Below are 16,021 nucleotides of genomic sequence, written 5' to 3' on the forward strand. Positions count from 1 at the left end.
TATTGTATGTATCATATATGTATATTATATGTATCACATTTTCAACCTATGAAACAGTCAGGGATAAACTTTGCACTGTCATGTGAATGTGCTTTGTGATTGTCTACTGTATACAGACATAGTTATGCTCCGTCTAGGCGTAAACAATAAGGTGTGCTCGTCACAGGTGTATTGAGTTTAGGGTATCTTTTCTCCGTGGCTAAGTACACCTCTGTTGGTCCCTCTCTCTTTCTCTCTCGCTCTCCCTTTTCCTTCCTTTCTTTGAGATCTGAACTTTACACTCCAGATTAGCTTTACTACCCTTGACCCCTAGCTTCTGTGGATCAGACGGAACACTGTGACCATGGTAACGTGTTCCGAGTGGGTGAGGATCTCTAGGGCATTAGAGGAGTCTGCTTTCATAAAGCCCTTATCAGTGTCTGTCCTCCCTTATAGCTCAGAAATCCTTTATCAAGATGGAAGTTAGGTCATACTCTCAGATAAATGAGAGGGGCATTGGGAAAATGAGGGATTACCATTCTCCTCTTTCTGGTGTGTGTGTGTGTGTGTGTGTGTGTGTGTGTGTGTGTGTGTGTGTGTGTGTGTGTGTGTGTGTGTGTGTGTGTGTGTGTGTGTGTGTGTGTGTGTGTGTGTGTGTGTGTGTGTGTGTGTGTGTGTGTGTGTGTGTGTGTGTGTTCTTGCATCTGTACCTGGACGCATGCTCTTGCTTATCGTGCGTTTTAGGCCCGGTTTATGGGGATGGATGGATTACTCCTGTGCCAGTCTGTGAGTGTCTCTGATCTGTTCGTTATCACGGGCAAGCTTGTGTCTCAGCGCTGCTTCGCAGGGCACTCAAGTTCACTGTGGTCAGCTGACTCAGCCATTCCTTGGCCTCCCTCCTTTATCTATCTCAGTCAGTGGCCAGACAGCTATTTTAGTGGGCCGTTTTTGAGGCCACAGTTAATCCGTGTCATCATGTCTTTGATCTCACTTCTGCAGTTAAAGCCATGTAGCTTAGTCTTACCAATGATGACGCTTATTTAAAAATGTAATCCTTTTTATCACAAGGTTGTAATGTAACAAAATGTGGAAAAAGTGAAGGGGTCTGAAAACTTTACGAATGCACTTTAATTTGACACATTTTTGGATCTGGATATATAGGCCTATGGATTCTCACTTTAGGCATACGGTTGAAATGCGAACTTTTCTCATTCTTTGATTAATTTCCTTGTCAATTGGCAGCACATCTTGTTAATTGGGACTTTTCATTTTAGCTGTCATCATAATAATAGGCTTGTTCTCTTTTTGGGCCATTAAATAGATTCTCTGGTAATTTTGTGTACTTTTTAGCCAGTATTTCTGAAAGTAGCACTCACGAGCCAAAAGTGGTCCCCAAAAATGACGTACTACGTCACATATGTGCAGATATGTGCACCACGCCATTGCTCTCTCTGTGTCTCTCTTGCCGTGTTCAAAACAACGGGGAACTAGGAAATTTCTGACTTCTGACTTCAGTGTGTTCAAAACAACTGGCAACTCAGGAAAAAACAAGATCAGACTGGGAAAAATCGGTTTGAATAGTCATCCAACTCGGGAACTCTGGCCTCTTTCTAGAGCTCTGACTTTCCAACCTGAAGATCACTTATTATGTCATGATTTGATATTTTTCTGAGTTCCTAGTTGTTTTGAATGCGGCAACTCTTTGCTGTGTCCACTGAGCCTTTCTGCCCACCGTGCAACCTCATTGGATAATGCTGGGCAGGCCTTTTTCTAGCTGTCACTCGAATGCGAGGGGCTGAAGCTCATTGGCTAGAATTCAAATTGCTAGGGTGCCGGCCTATGTGGGAGAAAATGTAGGGAAAATGTCTCAGCAGAGCTTCAAGAAAAGAGTGGCTTTGAAACTAGGGATTTCGTGGCTAATTGAGGTAAAACAGTAATTCTGCTCCTAGATTATTTATGTAGACTATGAACTACACATTGACACATCCAGTCCAAAGCAGGAGGTTTCAAAGTCATCATTGTATGATTAGGATTTCACAATTTATATACAGTTGAAGTCGGAGGTTTACATACACTTAGGTTGGAGTCATTAAAACTTGTTTTTCAACCACTCCACACATGTCTTGTTAACAAACTATAGTTTTAGCAAGTTGGTTAGGACATCTACTTTGTGTACGACAAGTAATTTTTCCAACAATTGTTTACAGACCCATTATTTCACTTATTAACTGTACCACAATTCCAGTGGGTCAGAAGTTCACATACACTAAGTTGACTGTGCTTTTAAACAGCTTGGAAAATAGCAGAAAATTATGTCATGGCTTTAGAAGCTTCTGATCGGCTGTGTACCTGTGGATGTATTTCAAGGCCTACCTTCAAACTCAGTGCCTCTTTGCTTGACATCATGGAAAAGTCAAAAGAAATCAGCCAAAACCTCAGTAAACAAATTGTAGACCTCCACAAGTCTGGTTCATCCATGGGAGCAATTTCCAAACGCCTAAAGGTACCACTGTACAAAAAATTATGCGCAAGTATAAACACCATGGGACCACGCAGCAGTCATACCGCTCAGGAAGGAGACGCGTTCTGTCTCCTAGAGATGAACGTACTTTAGTGCGAAAAGTGCAAATCGATCCCAGAACAACAGCAAAGGACCTTGTAAAGATGCTGGAGGAAACAGGTACAAAAGTATCTATATCCACAGTAAAACAAGTCCTATATCGACATAACCTGAAAGGCCGCTCAGCAAGGAAGAAGCCACTGCTCCAAAACTGTCATAAAAAAGCCAGACTACGGTTTGCAACTGCACATGGGGACAAAGATCGTACTTTTTGGAGAAATGTCTTCTGGTCTGATGAAACAAAAATAGAACTGTTTGGCCATAATGACCATTTGTTTGGAGGAAAAAGGGGGAGGCTTGCAAACCGAAGAACACCATCCCAACTGTGAAGCACTAGGGTGGCAGCATCATGTTGTGGGGGTGCTTTGCTACAGGAGGGACTGGTGCATTTCACAAAATAGATGGCGTTATGAGGGAGGAAAATTATGGGACATATTGAAGCAACATCTCAAGACATCAGAAGTGAATGTGTCTTCCAAATGGACAATGAGCCCAAGCATACTTCTAAAGTTGTGGCAAAATGGCTTAAGGACAACAAAGTCAAGGTATTGGAGTGGCCATCACAAAACCCTTATCTCAATCCCATAGAAAATTTGTGGGAAGAACTGAAAAAGCATGTGCGAGCAAGGAGGCCTTCAAACCTGACTCAACCTATTGTGGGAAGCTTGTTGAAGGCTACCTGAAACGTTTGACCCAAGTTAAACAATTTAAAGGCAATGCTACCAAATACTAATTGAGTGTATGTACATTTCTGACCCACTGGGAATGTGATGAAAGAAATACAAGCTGAAATAAATCATTCTCTCCACTATTATTCTGACATTTCACATTCATAAAACAAAGTGCCGATCCTAACTGACCTAAAACAGGGATTTTCTACTAGGATTAAATGTCAGGAATTGTGAAAAACTGAGTTTAACTGTACTTGGCTAAGGTGTATGTAAACGTTCGACTTCAACTGTATATATTTTTGATTTAACTAGGCAGGTCAGTTAAGAATTCATTCTTATTTACAATGAAGGCCTACTCCGGCCAAACCCGGACGATGCTGGGCCAATTGTGCGCCGCCCTATGGGACTCCGAATCACTGCCAGATATGATGCAGCCTGGATTCGAACCAGGTAATGTAGTGAAACCTCATGCAGAGATGCAGTGCCTTTGATTGCTGCACCACTTGGGAGCCCAACAATGCCATATTCAAAATAATTGGAGCGTGTGTGTGTGTGTGTGTGTGTGTGTGTGTGTGTGTGTGTGTGTGTGTGTGTGTGTGTGTGTGTGTGTGTGTGTGTGTGTGTGTGTGTGTGTGTGTGTGTGTGTGTGTGTGTGTGTGTGTGTGTGTGTGTGTGTGTGTGTGTGTGGCATTCCTGAAACTGTCAGACTGGTTGAGCTTGTCCCACTGCCACCTTTCTTCAGCTGCTGTTTGGCACAGAGAGAGGCAAAGTTTTGATGTTATCTAATTTACACTCCCAACCACCCTGATTTCTGTACTCTGTTAGTCAGTTTTTCCTCCCTGAATGTCTGTTTTCAGAATGGAAAGATTAAACCCAGATTAAGGAGGGAGTTTTATATAAATAGTTATATGTCCAAGGGTTTTGTTTCTATAAATCCATGTCAAGGTCAAAAAGTTGTTTACAGAAAATTGTTCAGATTTTTTCGTTTTGACCTTTTTTGGAGAACATCCTGTTTCCTCCAGTTTTTTTCTGAGAAACGATTTGCATTGTGCAATACATTTTGATTAATACATATGCAATACATATGATTCATATTCTTGTGTGACAGGTGAAACGAGAACCTTGAGGTGAAAATACATAGTGAAACTATAGGGTTAGGCTACTGTGTTCAAAGAAGGAATAAATGTTCCTCTTATTTCCACCAAGTTGTTTGAAATAAATAAACATGAACAATACAGATCGCGGGCGGTTTGAAATGTCTCTGACAAGTCTTTTTTTTTTATCACAATCGGAACATGAGCGGATAATGATTGACGTTTGAGCACTTCTTGCACTTGGCTCTAGGCGTGATTGCAGGAGGATGATGTCACCACTTTCACGCCGAGGGGAGGGGGTGAGGAGCGTCGGGGAGAGGAGGATAGTCAGGGTTCAGGTACACTAAATCTGTATACATAAATTAGGGGAGTTGGCGTGAGCAAGGGGCGAAGCTCCAGAGCGGGATACATGAATGAAGTCGCCAGACCGACTGAGGGAATAAGGTAACATGGATTGGGAACAAGTACTCCGATTGGAGAATGGCAAGGTGAGAGAGTTTTCGCTGCATTGCAGTTTCGCTGTCCCTTGTCTTTTTGAAAGTATCAGGTGTCTCTGTATTTTGGAGCATAATGGTTTCAATAGACTCGATTTTAGTTTTCTTACAGCTGTCTCAATTACCGGATGCTGTGGTTTTCTTTTTAATCATGTCATTACAGAGTGGTATATGTCATCAGTTAGTCATATTGTGCCAACAGGTGAGGAATCTGCCAGTTTTCTATTTCCCAACTTTGGCGTGCATATACTGGCTCTCCCCATCCCTCTTGCTCCTGTCTGTTCGGTGCACTGTAGCATATGCCAGTGTCAGTCTCTGATGCGGAGAATGGCCCCAGGGAATGTGTTGACAGTTAGGTTAGTAAGTAGTGAGCATGGCCCTTGACTTTGTCGCTACTGGAGTTGTAGGGCTCAGGGGATTCATGGTTCCCAGTCTATTCTAACTCCTAACTATCATGGAGTGCTAATCGAATACCACATTTCCCATTTAGATTTCGTTTTTTTAAACTGGTGCTTGTTGGCAGAAATCAGGTGAATGCCTGAAAAAGCAAAGGTTGTCTGTAGGTAGACCTAATCTGTGAATCAATGTCAACACTGTAATCGCAAATCCGACATCCTGTCATACATGATGTCCTACGTTGTACTGGGCACACTAGTGATTAGGTTCAATGATATTATCCACCTCCACTCATGATTAACAATTTGTTACTGATGACAAATGTTTGATTTCCTCTATGGTTCAGCCTGCATGCCATGCTACACAGTCAGTATTGTCTGGGCATATGGAAGGAAATTGGTTATTTTTCAGCCGCTTCCTTTTTTCTGTTTTCTTTGTGGAGCCCATATTGTGATCATGAATTCCCCTCTCCTCCACCAGATTGAGCGGTTAGAGGTGAGTGGCTTAGCTCAGACCCCCCAGGCAGTGTCGTGTGGGGAGGATGGGTCTTTCTCTGGGGGTGACGATGGCACCCCGGACCCCCAGCGCACCAAGCAGGCCATCGCCCAGCTGCAGCAGAAAATCCTGAAGCTCACCGAGCAGATCAAGATTGAGCAGACGGCCAGAGACAACAACGTGGCCGAGTACCTCAAACTGGCCAACAACGCTGACAAGCAGCAGAGTGCCCGCATCAAACAGGTGAGCAGAGTTTTTATCGTTTTGATATGAAACACAAAACAGTTGAATGACAATACACCAGACAGATCTACTTTTACTGGATAACAGCACTGCTAAATGATAGAATATATTACTACAATACAGTGCATTTGGAAAGTATTCAGACCCCCTCACTTTTTCCACATTTTGTTACGTTACAGCTGTATTCTGAAATGGATTAAAAAATATATATATCTCATCAATCTTCACACAATACCCCATAATGACGAAGCAAAAACTGTTTTTTTTTTACAACTTTTTTGCAAATGTATTAAAATAAAAAACGGAAATATCACATTACATACAGTACCAGTCAAAAGTTTGGAGTGGACACACCTACAGCACTCATCCCAGGGTTTTTCTCTATTTTTACTATTTTCTACATTGTAGAATAATAGTGAAGATATCAAAACTATGAAATAGCACATATGGAATCATGTAGTAACCAAAAAAAATTGTTAAACAAATCTAAATATATTTTATATTTGAGAATCTTCAAAGTAGCCACCCTTTGCCTTGATGACAGCTTTGCACACTCTTGGCATTCTCTCAACCAGCTTCATGAGGTAGTCACCTGGAATGTGTTACAATTAACAGCTGTGCCTTTGTTAAAAGTAAATTTATGGAATTTCTTTCCTTCTTAATGTGTTTGAGCCAATCAGATGTGTTGTGACAAGGTAGGGTTGGTATACAGAAGATAGACCAATTCCATGTTATGGCAAGAACAGCTCAAATGAGCAAAGAGAAATGACCGTCCATTACTTTAAGACATGAAGGTCAGTCAATCCGGAAAATTACAAGATCTTTGAAAGTTTGAATGTTTCTTCAAGTGCAGTTCCAAAACCATCAAGTTACCACCACAGGAAAGGAAGAGCTACCACAGCATTCTGCAGCGATACGCCATCCCATCTGGTTTGCACTTAGTAGGACTATTGTTTGTTTTTCAACAGGACAATGGCCCAACACACCTCCAGGCTGTGTAAGGGCTATTTGACCAAGAAGGAGAGTGATGGAGTACTGCATTAGATGACCTGGCCTCCACAATCACACGACCTCAACCCAATTGAGATGGTTTGGGATGAGTTGGACCGCAGAGTGAAGGAAAAGCAGCCAACAAGTGCTCAGCATATGTGGGAACTCATTCAAGACTGTTGGAAAAGCATTCCAGGTGAAGCTGGTTGAGAGAATGCCAAGAGTGTACAAAGCTGTCATCAAGGCAAGGTTAGCTACTTTGAAGAGTTTGTTAAACACTTTTTTGGTTACTACATGATTCCATATGGGGTTTTTCAGTGCTTTCTTGGGTATGACGCTACAAGCTTGGCATACCTATTTTTGGGGAGTCCCCCCCCCCCCTCGTGACAGAGAAAATAAGTTATTTGTTATGGCCCACTAAAGTTAATTTCCTGCAGTTCTGTACATTTTACCATGTGGCTTAGAGAAAATGTTGCAGTTTTAAAGCACGTTTGCTGCAAATCTACTCATTTTGCCATGGGCGGAGAGAATATTTTGACATTTTATAACTCATTTCATACAATTCTACTACAATTCTACACATTTTGCAATAGGGTGGAGGCAAATGTTTTCAGTTTTTAATATGACAATTGATGATTAATGGGTTATCCCGGTCGGTAATTTGACCATGCTTACTACGTTTAGATAGCTGGCCGCTAGACTAATTTACCAATCTAAAACATCTTTGCTGACATGGGCTAATTGAGTGACTGCTGATGCACAGCCACATTTCCAATTTGCACCTTGTGTATTATATTATTCTAACTCACAACAGTAAGTTGAGACCCTGACTTTGTACGTGCATTTAAAAAATGGTATTGACCCACGTGTAGATGAAGGGGAGGAGACAGGTTAAATAAGGATTTAAAGCCTTGAGACAATTGAGACATGGATTGTGTATGTGTGACATTTAGGGCGTGAATGGGAGTGCCTTTTAAATGCGGTATGGTAGTAGGTTCCAGGCGCACCGGTTTGTGTCAAGAACTGCAACACTGCTGGGTTTTTCACGAGCAACAGTTTCCCATTGTGTATCAAGAATGGTCTACCACCCAAAGGACATCCAGCTAGACACAACTGTGGGAAGCATTGGAGTCAACATGGGCCAGCATCCCTGTGGAACGCTTTCAACACCTTGTAGAGTCCATGCCCAGACAAAATTTGGCTTTTCTGAAGGCAAAAGGAATGGGGGGCAACTCAATATTAGGAAGATGTTCCTAATGTTTGGTATACTCAGTGTAAATGTCATATTAAACACAGTAATCTAAATGTCCTATATAACTGCAGGTGTTTGAGAAGAAGAACCAGAAGTCAGCCCAGACCATCCAGCAGCTGCAGAGGAAGCTGGAACACTACCACCGCAAGCTGAGGGAGGTGGAGCACAACGGCATCCCTCGCCAGTCCAAGGACGTCCTCAGGGACATGCAGCAAGGCCTAAAGGGTGTGGGGGCAAAGGTCACAGGCTTCAGCGAAGGTGTGGTGGACAGCGTCAAGGGAGGCCTCACCAGCTTCTCGCAGGCCACGCACTCTGCTGCCGCCGGGGTCGTCTCCAAGCCCCGAGAGATCGCCTCGCTGTTCCGCAACAAGTTTGGCAGCGCCGACAACATCCCCGGGCTGAAGGACTCCTTGGATGACCCGTCATGTGTTGAGGAGGGTTTGATGGGGGCCGGGGGGAGGTCTCTGGGCCTCGCAGGCCACCACCACCTGCAGTCCAGTCCCAAGTACGGTAGCGAGGATGACTGCTCCAGCGCTACCTCAGGGTCGGCAGGGGCCAACAGCACGACTGGGGCCCCCGGAGGCCCCCCCAGCTCCAGGAGGAACACCCTGGAGAGGAGCCAGAGCTCCAGCCTGGACATGCTGCTGCAGGAAGTGCAGGAGCTGAGGGAAGGCCAGGGGAGACTAGAGGAGAGTCTGGAGGTACTTAAGAGCCACTATCAGAGGGACTACACTGTCATCATGCAGACCCTACAGGAGGAACGATTCAGGTACGGAAAGAATCATTAAATAACGAGAGAGGGAGAGAGACCTGTATGAAAAACTCCATTCAAAGATGGGTAAGGTTAACATTTGAGAGGTTATCTTTAAGTGTTATGGAAGCATGTATGTTTGTTGTAAAGGTAGTGACAGTAAACATAAAGATACACAGAAATTACAGAAACACCGTTATGCATCATTCAGGCAGAGAGAACAGCTGTAGACTACTAAACTGTAGAGGTGTTTGTACAGACAATTTAGTAAAGACACTAAAGGAACAGAGGTCTCCATTTAAATATATTTAGGCAAATTAACAGGGGAGAGAGAGAGAGAGAGATGTGTTTAGGCAACAAATACAGACCATCAAAACTGAGGGACCCTAATGAGCTTTGAGCGTGTCTGCTGATGACTATGTTCTCGCAATTAACCACACAGCTATGGTTAAACCACTGTGTTTAAACCTTTGATAAGAGTCTGAAGCATAACTAATGAAGAAATGGGTGGATGAATGAATGAGAATACAACCTGAACTGAAGACTTTGTATTTATCTTTTCATGACTTGTAATGAACTAAGTCCACTGGTTATTTCACACTGTTTCTGTGTTGAGACTGCTACCTGTATAACTCTTAGAGGAAACTTTACCAAAGAGATCATCAACTAGATTCAGCCGCAGACCCTTTTTTTTTTGTTGAGCGAATGGTCGGGGGCCGGAACATACAAATTGACTGCAAGAAGCCCAAACAGATATAATATTTGACTAGAACAGAATCATTTAAAACATTGCTTACATTTGCATATGATCACATATATCTCTCTATTATGCATGGGAATACTTTGGAACAGATTTCTTAAATTAAAATTACTTGGAGCTGATTTCCTGGTGTTCTTTTTGTTTTTTATTTCCAACAATGAGTTTATGCTCAGACAACTTGGGTTCTGCGGTAGCTCCTCCTCCTCCCCTTCTCTCTGACTCACATGTTATGCTTCTATTCTGCTTGATCTGTTGTGTGTGTGCGTGCCAGTGTGGTACCAGAGGGAAGAGTTGTAGATTATATTAAAATGTGAATCTAAACAGGTCAGGTGAGCCATAATGAGATCAGACTGGTGAAGTGATTCACCTAATCACGCACACATGCATGCACAGACAAGCACATTATGCATTTATTCAAATTTTTTGTACGACTGTATTCAAAAATACTCACGTTCATATACAGCTCTTTTTTTTGCCTGTTCAGTTGCTTTCCACTACTAATAACATCAATCTTCCTGGTCTCCTCCCTCCTGCTGAGAGTATGTGATTGGTCAGTGTCATCCTGCTGATTATCTGCCATTGGTCAGTCTTATCGACAGACGCGTAAGCATGTGCTAATCAGCTCACAGATAGCCATCAGTCCAGTCAGTTGTCATTTGAGCTAAAAGCTCTTTAGGCTCTTTTCCTGGAAAAACTGGAACCTCTGTTTCTCTAAAGTGGCACTCGAGAGAGCGTGTGTTTGTCTGTGTGTGCGCGTGTGCGTGTGTGACTGTCCGCCTCTCTGAATCTCTGTCTGTGTCTATGTTTGCGTGAGCTATTAGACTAACATTTGTGTCTATATTTGGGTATGTCTAGGTGTGAGCGTCTGGAGGAGCAGCTGAATGATCTGACAGAGCTTCATCAGAATGAGATCATAAACCTGAAGCAGGAGCTGGCCAGCATGGAGGAGAAGATAGCCTACCAGTCCTACGAGAGAGCCAGAGACTCACAGGTCAGTCACACGCACAACCACACACACACACACACACACACACACACACACACACACACACACTGTACACTAAAGTCCATTACTGTGAATGTAGACTATCATTTGCTTGCAGTTAGAATTAATTCAATATTGAATTGTGAGAATCGCTGTTTTCAATCTTCAAAGACATTCGGTCTCCTATGTGTACAGTGTGCACACTGTACACATACAAACTAGATAGCCAGACAATTGTATGATTGTGATTAATTTCACAAACACAATTTCATCTGAAGTCAAACAGAAAGGCTTTCAGTTATAAGGAATGAGGATGAGGCACAATAATCTTTCTTCTGTGTGTGGGAGTACCAGGTTATTTTACAGTTCACCATTTACCTGGTATTTAATTTGGATGACAATACATGATAATGAATTCATATTTACAGTTGAAGTTGGGAGTTTACATACACCTTAGCCAAATAGATTTAAACTCAGTTTTACACAATTCCTGACATTTAATCCTAGTAAAAAATCCCTGTTTTAGGTCAGTTAGGATCACCACTTTATTTTAAGAATGTGAAATGTCAGAATAATAGTGGAGAGAGCGATTTATTTCAGCTTTTATTTCTTTCATCACATTCCCAGTGGGTCAGAAGTTTACATACACTCAATTAGTATTTGGTAGCATTGCCTTTAAATTGTTTAACTTGGATCAAAGGTTTCAGGTAACCTTCCACAAGCTTCCCACAATAAGTTGGGTGAATTTTGAGCCATTCCTCCTGACAGAGCTGGTGTAACTGAGTCTGGTTTGTTGGCCTCCTTGCTCACACACGCTTTTTCAGTTCTGCCCACAAATGTTCTATAGGATTGAGGTCATGGCTTTGTGATGGCCACTCTAATACCTTGACTTTGTTGTCCTTAAGCCATTTTGCCACGACTTTGGAAGTATGCTTGGGGTCATTGTCCATTTGGAAGACCCATTTGCGACCAAGCTTTAACTTCCCGACTGATGTCTTGAGATGTTGGTTCAATATATCCACATAATTTTCCTCCCTCATGATGCCATCTATTTTGTGAAGTGCACCCGTCCCTCCTGCAGCAAAGCACCCCCACAACATGATCCTGCCACCCCCGTGCCTCACGGCTGGGATGGTGTTCTTCGGCTTGCGAACGTCCCCCTTTATCCTCCTAACATAACGATGGTCATTAGGGCCAAACAGTTCTATTTTTGTTTAATCAGACAAGTATGATCTTTGTCCCCATGTGCAGTTGCAAACCGTAGTCTGGCTTTTTTATGGCGGTTTTGGAGCAGTGGCTTCTTCCTTGCTGAGCGGCCTTTCAGGTTATGTCAATATAGGACTTGTTTTACTGTGGATATAGATACTTTTGTACCTGTTTCCTCCAGCATCTTTACAAGGTCCTTTGCTGTTGTTCTGGGATTGATTTGCACTTTTCTCACTAAAGTACGTTTATCTCTAGGAGACCGAACGCGTCTCCTTCCTAAATGGTATGACTGCTGCGTGGTCCCATGGTGTTTATACTTGCGCACAATTTTTTGTACAGATGAGCATGGTACCTTCAGGCGTTTGGAAATTGCTCCCAAGGATGAACCAGACTTGTGGAGGTCTACAATTTGTTTTCTGAGGTTTTGGCTGATTTCTTTTGATTTTCCCATGATGTCAAGCGAAGAGGCACTAAGTTTGAAGGTAGGCCTTGAAATAAATCCACAGGAACACCTCCAATTGACTCAAATGATGTCAATTAGCCCATCAGAAAAAAAAAAGCCATGACATCATTTTCTGGAATTTTCCAAGCTGTTTAAAGGCACAGTCTACTTATTGTATGTAAACTTCTGACCCACTGGAATAGTGATACAGTGAGTTATAAGTGAAATAATGATTCTGTAAACAAATGTTGGATAAATTACTTGTGTCATGCACAATGTAGATCTCCTAACCGACATGCCAAAACTATAGTTTGTTAACAAGAAATTTGTGGAGTGGTTGAAAAACGAGTTTTAACGACTCCAACCTAAGTGTATGTAAACTTCTGACTTCAACTGTATATTTGTTTCATTGGAATCCATAAGAACTAGCATCATAATGTACCAGATAGTTAGTTATTTTGTTGAGTTCCTTCACAGGTTCGTCCCAGAAAAGTAACCATTGTTTCAATGTAATTTCTTATTAAATAACAGGGTTATTTATTAATAACCAGCTTAAACAGGACTGTAAAATGAACTGAAAACCATGTCTGTGTACCATAACCTCAGTGGGTTGTTTGTCTGTAAACAGAGCATTTCCGTGTCTGTAAACCACATGTCCTTTTGTCCTGCATGAGGTTGTGGGTGCACAACGTTGCCTTATCTTTAACCTACACATCCCTCTCTTTGATGTTTTAAATTAAATGCTAGAGTTTTACATTGAATGATCTTTGTTATTTGTCTGCCAGACACTACTGTCTTTACTTTACTGTGTGTAGTAGTACTGAGTAATACTATGTGTAACACTTTTCTCTTGACCTGTCCTGTAGGAAGCCCTGGAGGCGTGTCAGACACGTATCTCTAAGATGGAGTTGCAGCAGCAACAGCAGCAGGTGGTCCAGCTAGAGGGCTTAGAGAATGCCACAGCCCGGACACTGCTGGGGAAGCTCATCAACGTCCTCCTGGCCCTCATGGCCGTGCTCCTGGTGTTTGTCTCCACCATAGCCAACTGTGTGATCCCCCTGATGAAGACCCGCTCTCGGTCCTTCTCCACCCTCCTCCTCATCCTGCTCTTCGCCTTCATCTGGAGGAACTGGGACGCGCTGTCGGGCTGCTGCACGCACCGCGCCCTGCAGCCACCCAGATGACCGCGTGGAGAGGTGTGGTTCTATGACTACGCATGGGGGTGGAACTCTGTCCACACACACACAATAAGCAGGATCAGCCTAACTGCCAATGGGATGTGGTGGTTGTGTTGACGGACGCCGAGGAATGAGCCTATCTGTTGAGCTCAGTGAGGTGGGACTGAGGAGAAAGTCAGGGAAGGAGGGAAGATGAGAATACCACTCAATTCATTTAGGAAGAATGAGACTTTGTTTACATTTTTGGAGATCAGAAATAGTTTTTTGCATCCTGATACTGTTTTATTTCCTAGGAGTTAATCAAGTATATTATTGTCGTTATTATTATTTCTAATATTATTATTTTTATTTTCATTTGTTTTTATTCAGTACCATGTAGCGTTAAGCTCCTCCCACTCTGCACAAAGAGGAGCTGTCAGGAAACTGATTGGAAGTTCACCTCAGGCTCAGGCCCTCTGCAGAGAAATGCTATTCTGATTGTCTGCCTTTCAGGAAGAAAGTGCTCTACCTGGCTGTTATGGGTAGAATATAAAAAGATGAATGAATGCCCTCGCACTTTTCCCCACGCGATGGCTTGATTCTGAGATCAGAAGGAACCTTTCTACCGAGGACTTTTTGTTTCCCGGACAATACTTTGAGTGTCACGCCTAGAGACTCCTCGTGCTTCCGTACATCCTTTTCAATTAAGATAGGTGATATCATGAATGATAATGACTTCTAGAGTGTGGCAACACTTTAGACAAGAGGGAGGGTTTAACAGTTAGGGCCATTCGCCACAGAGCCACCAGAGACCAAAGGTACAAATAAGGCCACTTTGCAGGAAATGTGGAGTTGCCATGATACTGCTTTTTACTGGTGCCCACCCATTGTGTCAGCTGAAGTCCATGTTGAAAAGGAATGCTGCTTTTGCCAGACAAATACAACTGTATCCACTGCCATGCTACTGTTGTTCGATGCGCTGCCTGTATTACGAATGTGACTCACTCCATCACTTACGGTTCTCTCTCTCCCTTTCACTCTCTTTTTATCCCCATGTTTCCTCCAATATTCATTCTGTCCTATGTGCCAAAACTCTCCCGTTGCACCTGGTTAATAAATAGGGAGGTTTTTATGTTCTTTCTTTCTTTGGTATGTAAAGGGAAAAGACCCAGCGCAGGTCATATAGCCTTGTGGGGATGAGAGGCAAAATGTCAATTACACCCTATTCCCTTTATAGTGCACCACTTTCACTGTGTATAATAGAGAATAATGTGCCATTTGTGATACAAAACATACAGTTCTCTTCGATGATCAGCCAATTGTACATACGGCCTACTTGTATGTCTCACCTTGGATTTGAGGTGTATGACAAATAATATTAGCCTGGTTCCCAGATCTGTTTGTGCTTTATTAGCCAACTCCTCTGATTCATGGTCATGACATTGCAGAAGAATTGACTAAACAAAGCACACACTGATATGGAACCAGGCTAACAGAATATACCTTAACAAGGCCACTTCTGAGTAATTGCTCTGAGAAACTCACTGCTAATGATCTGATGTGTGTTTCCTAATCCGGGTCCTTGATTACTGTTGAATATGCTGGCTCTCAATCCATTTTATCCTCCCATTCATTTGTTCAAGGTCCTTCAGTTCAAGGTCCTTCGACCTAACTGACATGAATGAGTCCATCTGAAGTCCAGTCTGCAGCTCCATTAGGAGCTTGTTTGAAGATAATAACTGATATTGGGAATTGCGTTCTGGGACAAGGATGGAGGAACACTACATTTCTTCCTATACATAGCCCTCTCTGGCGGCTTAGGCCTATGTTCAGGATCATTGAAACATATTTAAACCAGAAACTGCACTGAATTTGTGTCTTGATCTTGTGTCTTGATCTTGAACGTGCCACAGGTGAATGGCTCCTGAGTTTACTTCTGACTTTGGTGTGACCTTGCCGTGTCCTCTCTGGTGTTTGGTAGGGTAGGGTTGTGTGCTAAACCACTCGAGTGCCTTCTGATGTCCTTTTCTAAGTGTGGGACAATAAAAGTGCATTCCTGATTAACTCCTGGCACTCTGACTTTGTGTGTGTGTGTGTGTTGCATGTGTACCTAGACACGCACTCATAGTCTTGTGTGTGTCTGTCTCAGGCTCTCTTGTAGGATTGGCAAGCGATCATCTCCTCCCTGCTGGCCAAATCCTGTTTCAGGTTGAGGATGGGCAATTATTTAAAGTCATGTTGTTAAACAGATTAATTAATTAAGTGAGATTCTTAAACTGCCTGGACTAAACTTTGTCTAGATGAGATACATTTTACATTTTTAACTAAGGAACAAAGTAGGCTTAAGCACTGATTAGTGTTTAATGTGGATTGATTATAGAAGGAATCAGTCCTGTTGAAGTTCATGTACGAAGCCACTAGATGGCGGTCCTATCCTGTTTAAAACTCCTTAGTGCCTGAGATGACCCACAGATGATCTGTGCGCT

General features: G+C 42.7%; 1 protein-coding gene across 6 annotated transcripts in view; it reads left to right on the forward strand.

Annotated features, from left to right (window-relative positions):
- LOC110531972 (transmembrane and coiled-coil domains protein 1) overlaps window positions 1–15,605 on the forward strand; it is a 77,999-nt gene extending 62,394 nt beyond the window's left edge. For 5 of the 6 annotated variants that reach the window (XM_036987873.1, XM_036987871.1, XM_036987870.1 and 2 more), the window contains 4 exons: window positions 5,735–5,992; window positions 8,306–9,003; window positions 10,601–10,736; window positions 13,245–15,605. In XM_036987873.1, the coding sequence (XP_036843768.1) occupies window positions 5,735–5,992; window positions 8,306–9,003; window positions 10,601–10,736; window positions 13,245–13,562 (1,410 nt within the window). In that variant the 3' untranslated portion in view covers window positions 13,563–15,605. Of the gene's footprint in view, window positions 1–3,984; window positions 4,853–5,734; window positions 5,993–8,305; window positions 9,004–10,600; window positions 10,737–13,244 lie in introns of those variants that run through there. The other variant, XM_021615520.2, reaches the window with a different exon arrangement.
- Window positions 15,606–16,021: the final 416 nt, after the last annotated feature.

Source organism: Oncorhynchus mykiss, chromosome 9, assembly GCF_013265735.2.
Source record: "Oncorhynchus mykiss isolate Arlee chromosome 9, USDA_OmykA_1.1, whole genome shotgun sequence".
Classification (NCBI taxonomy): domain Eukaryota; kingdom Metazoa; phylum Chordata; class Actinopteri; order Salmoniformes; family Salmonidae; genus Oncorhynchus; species Oncorhynchus mykiss.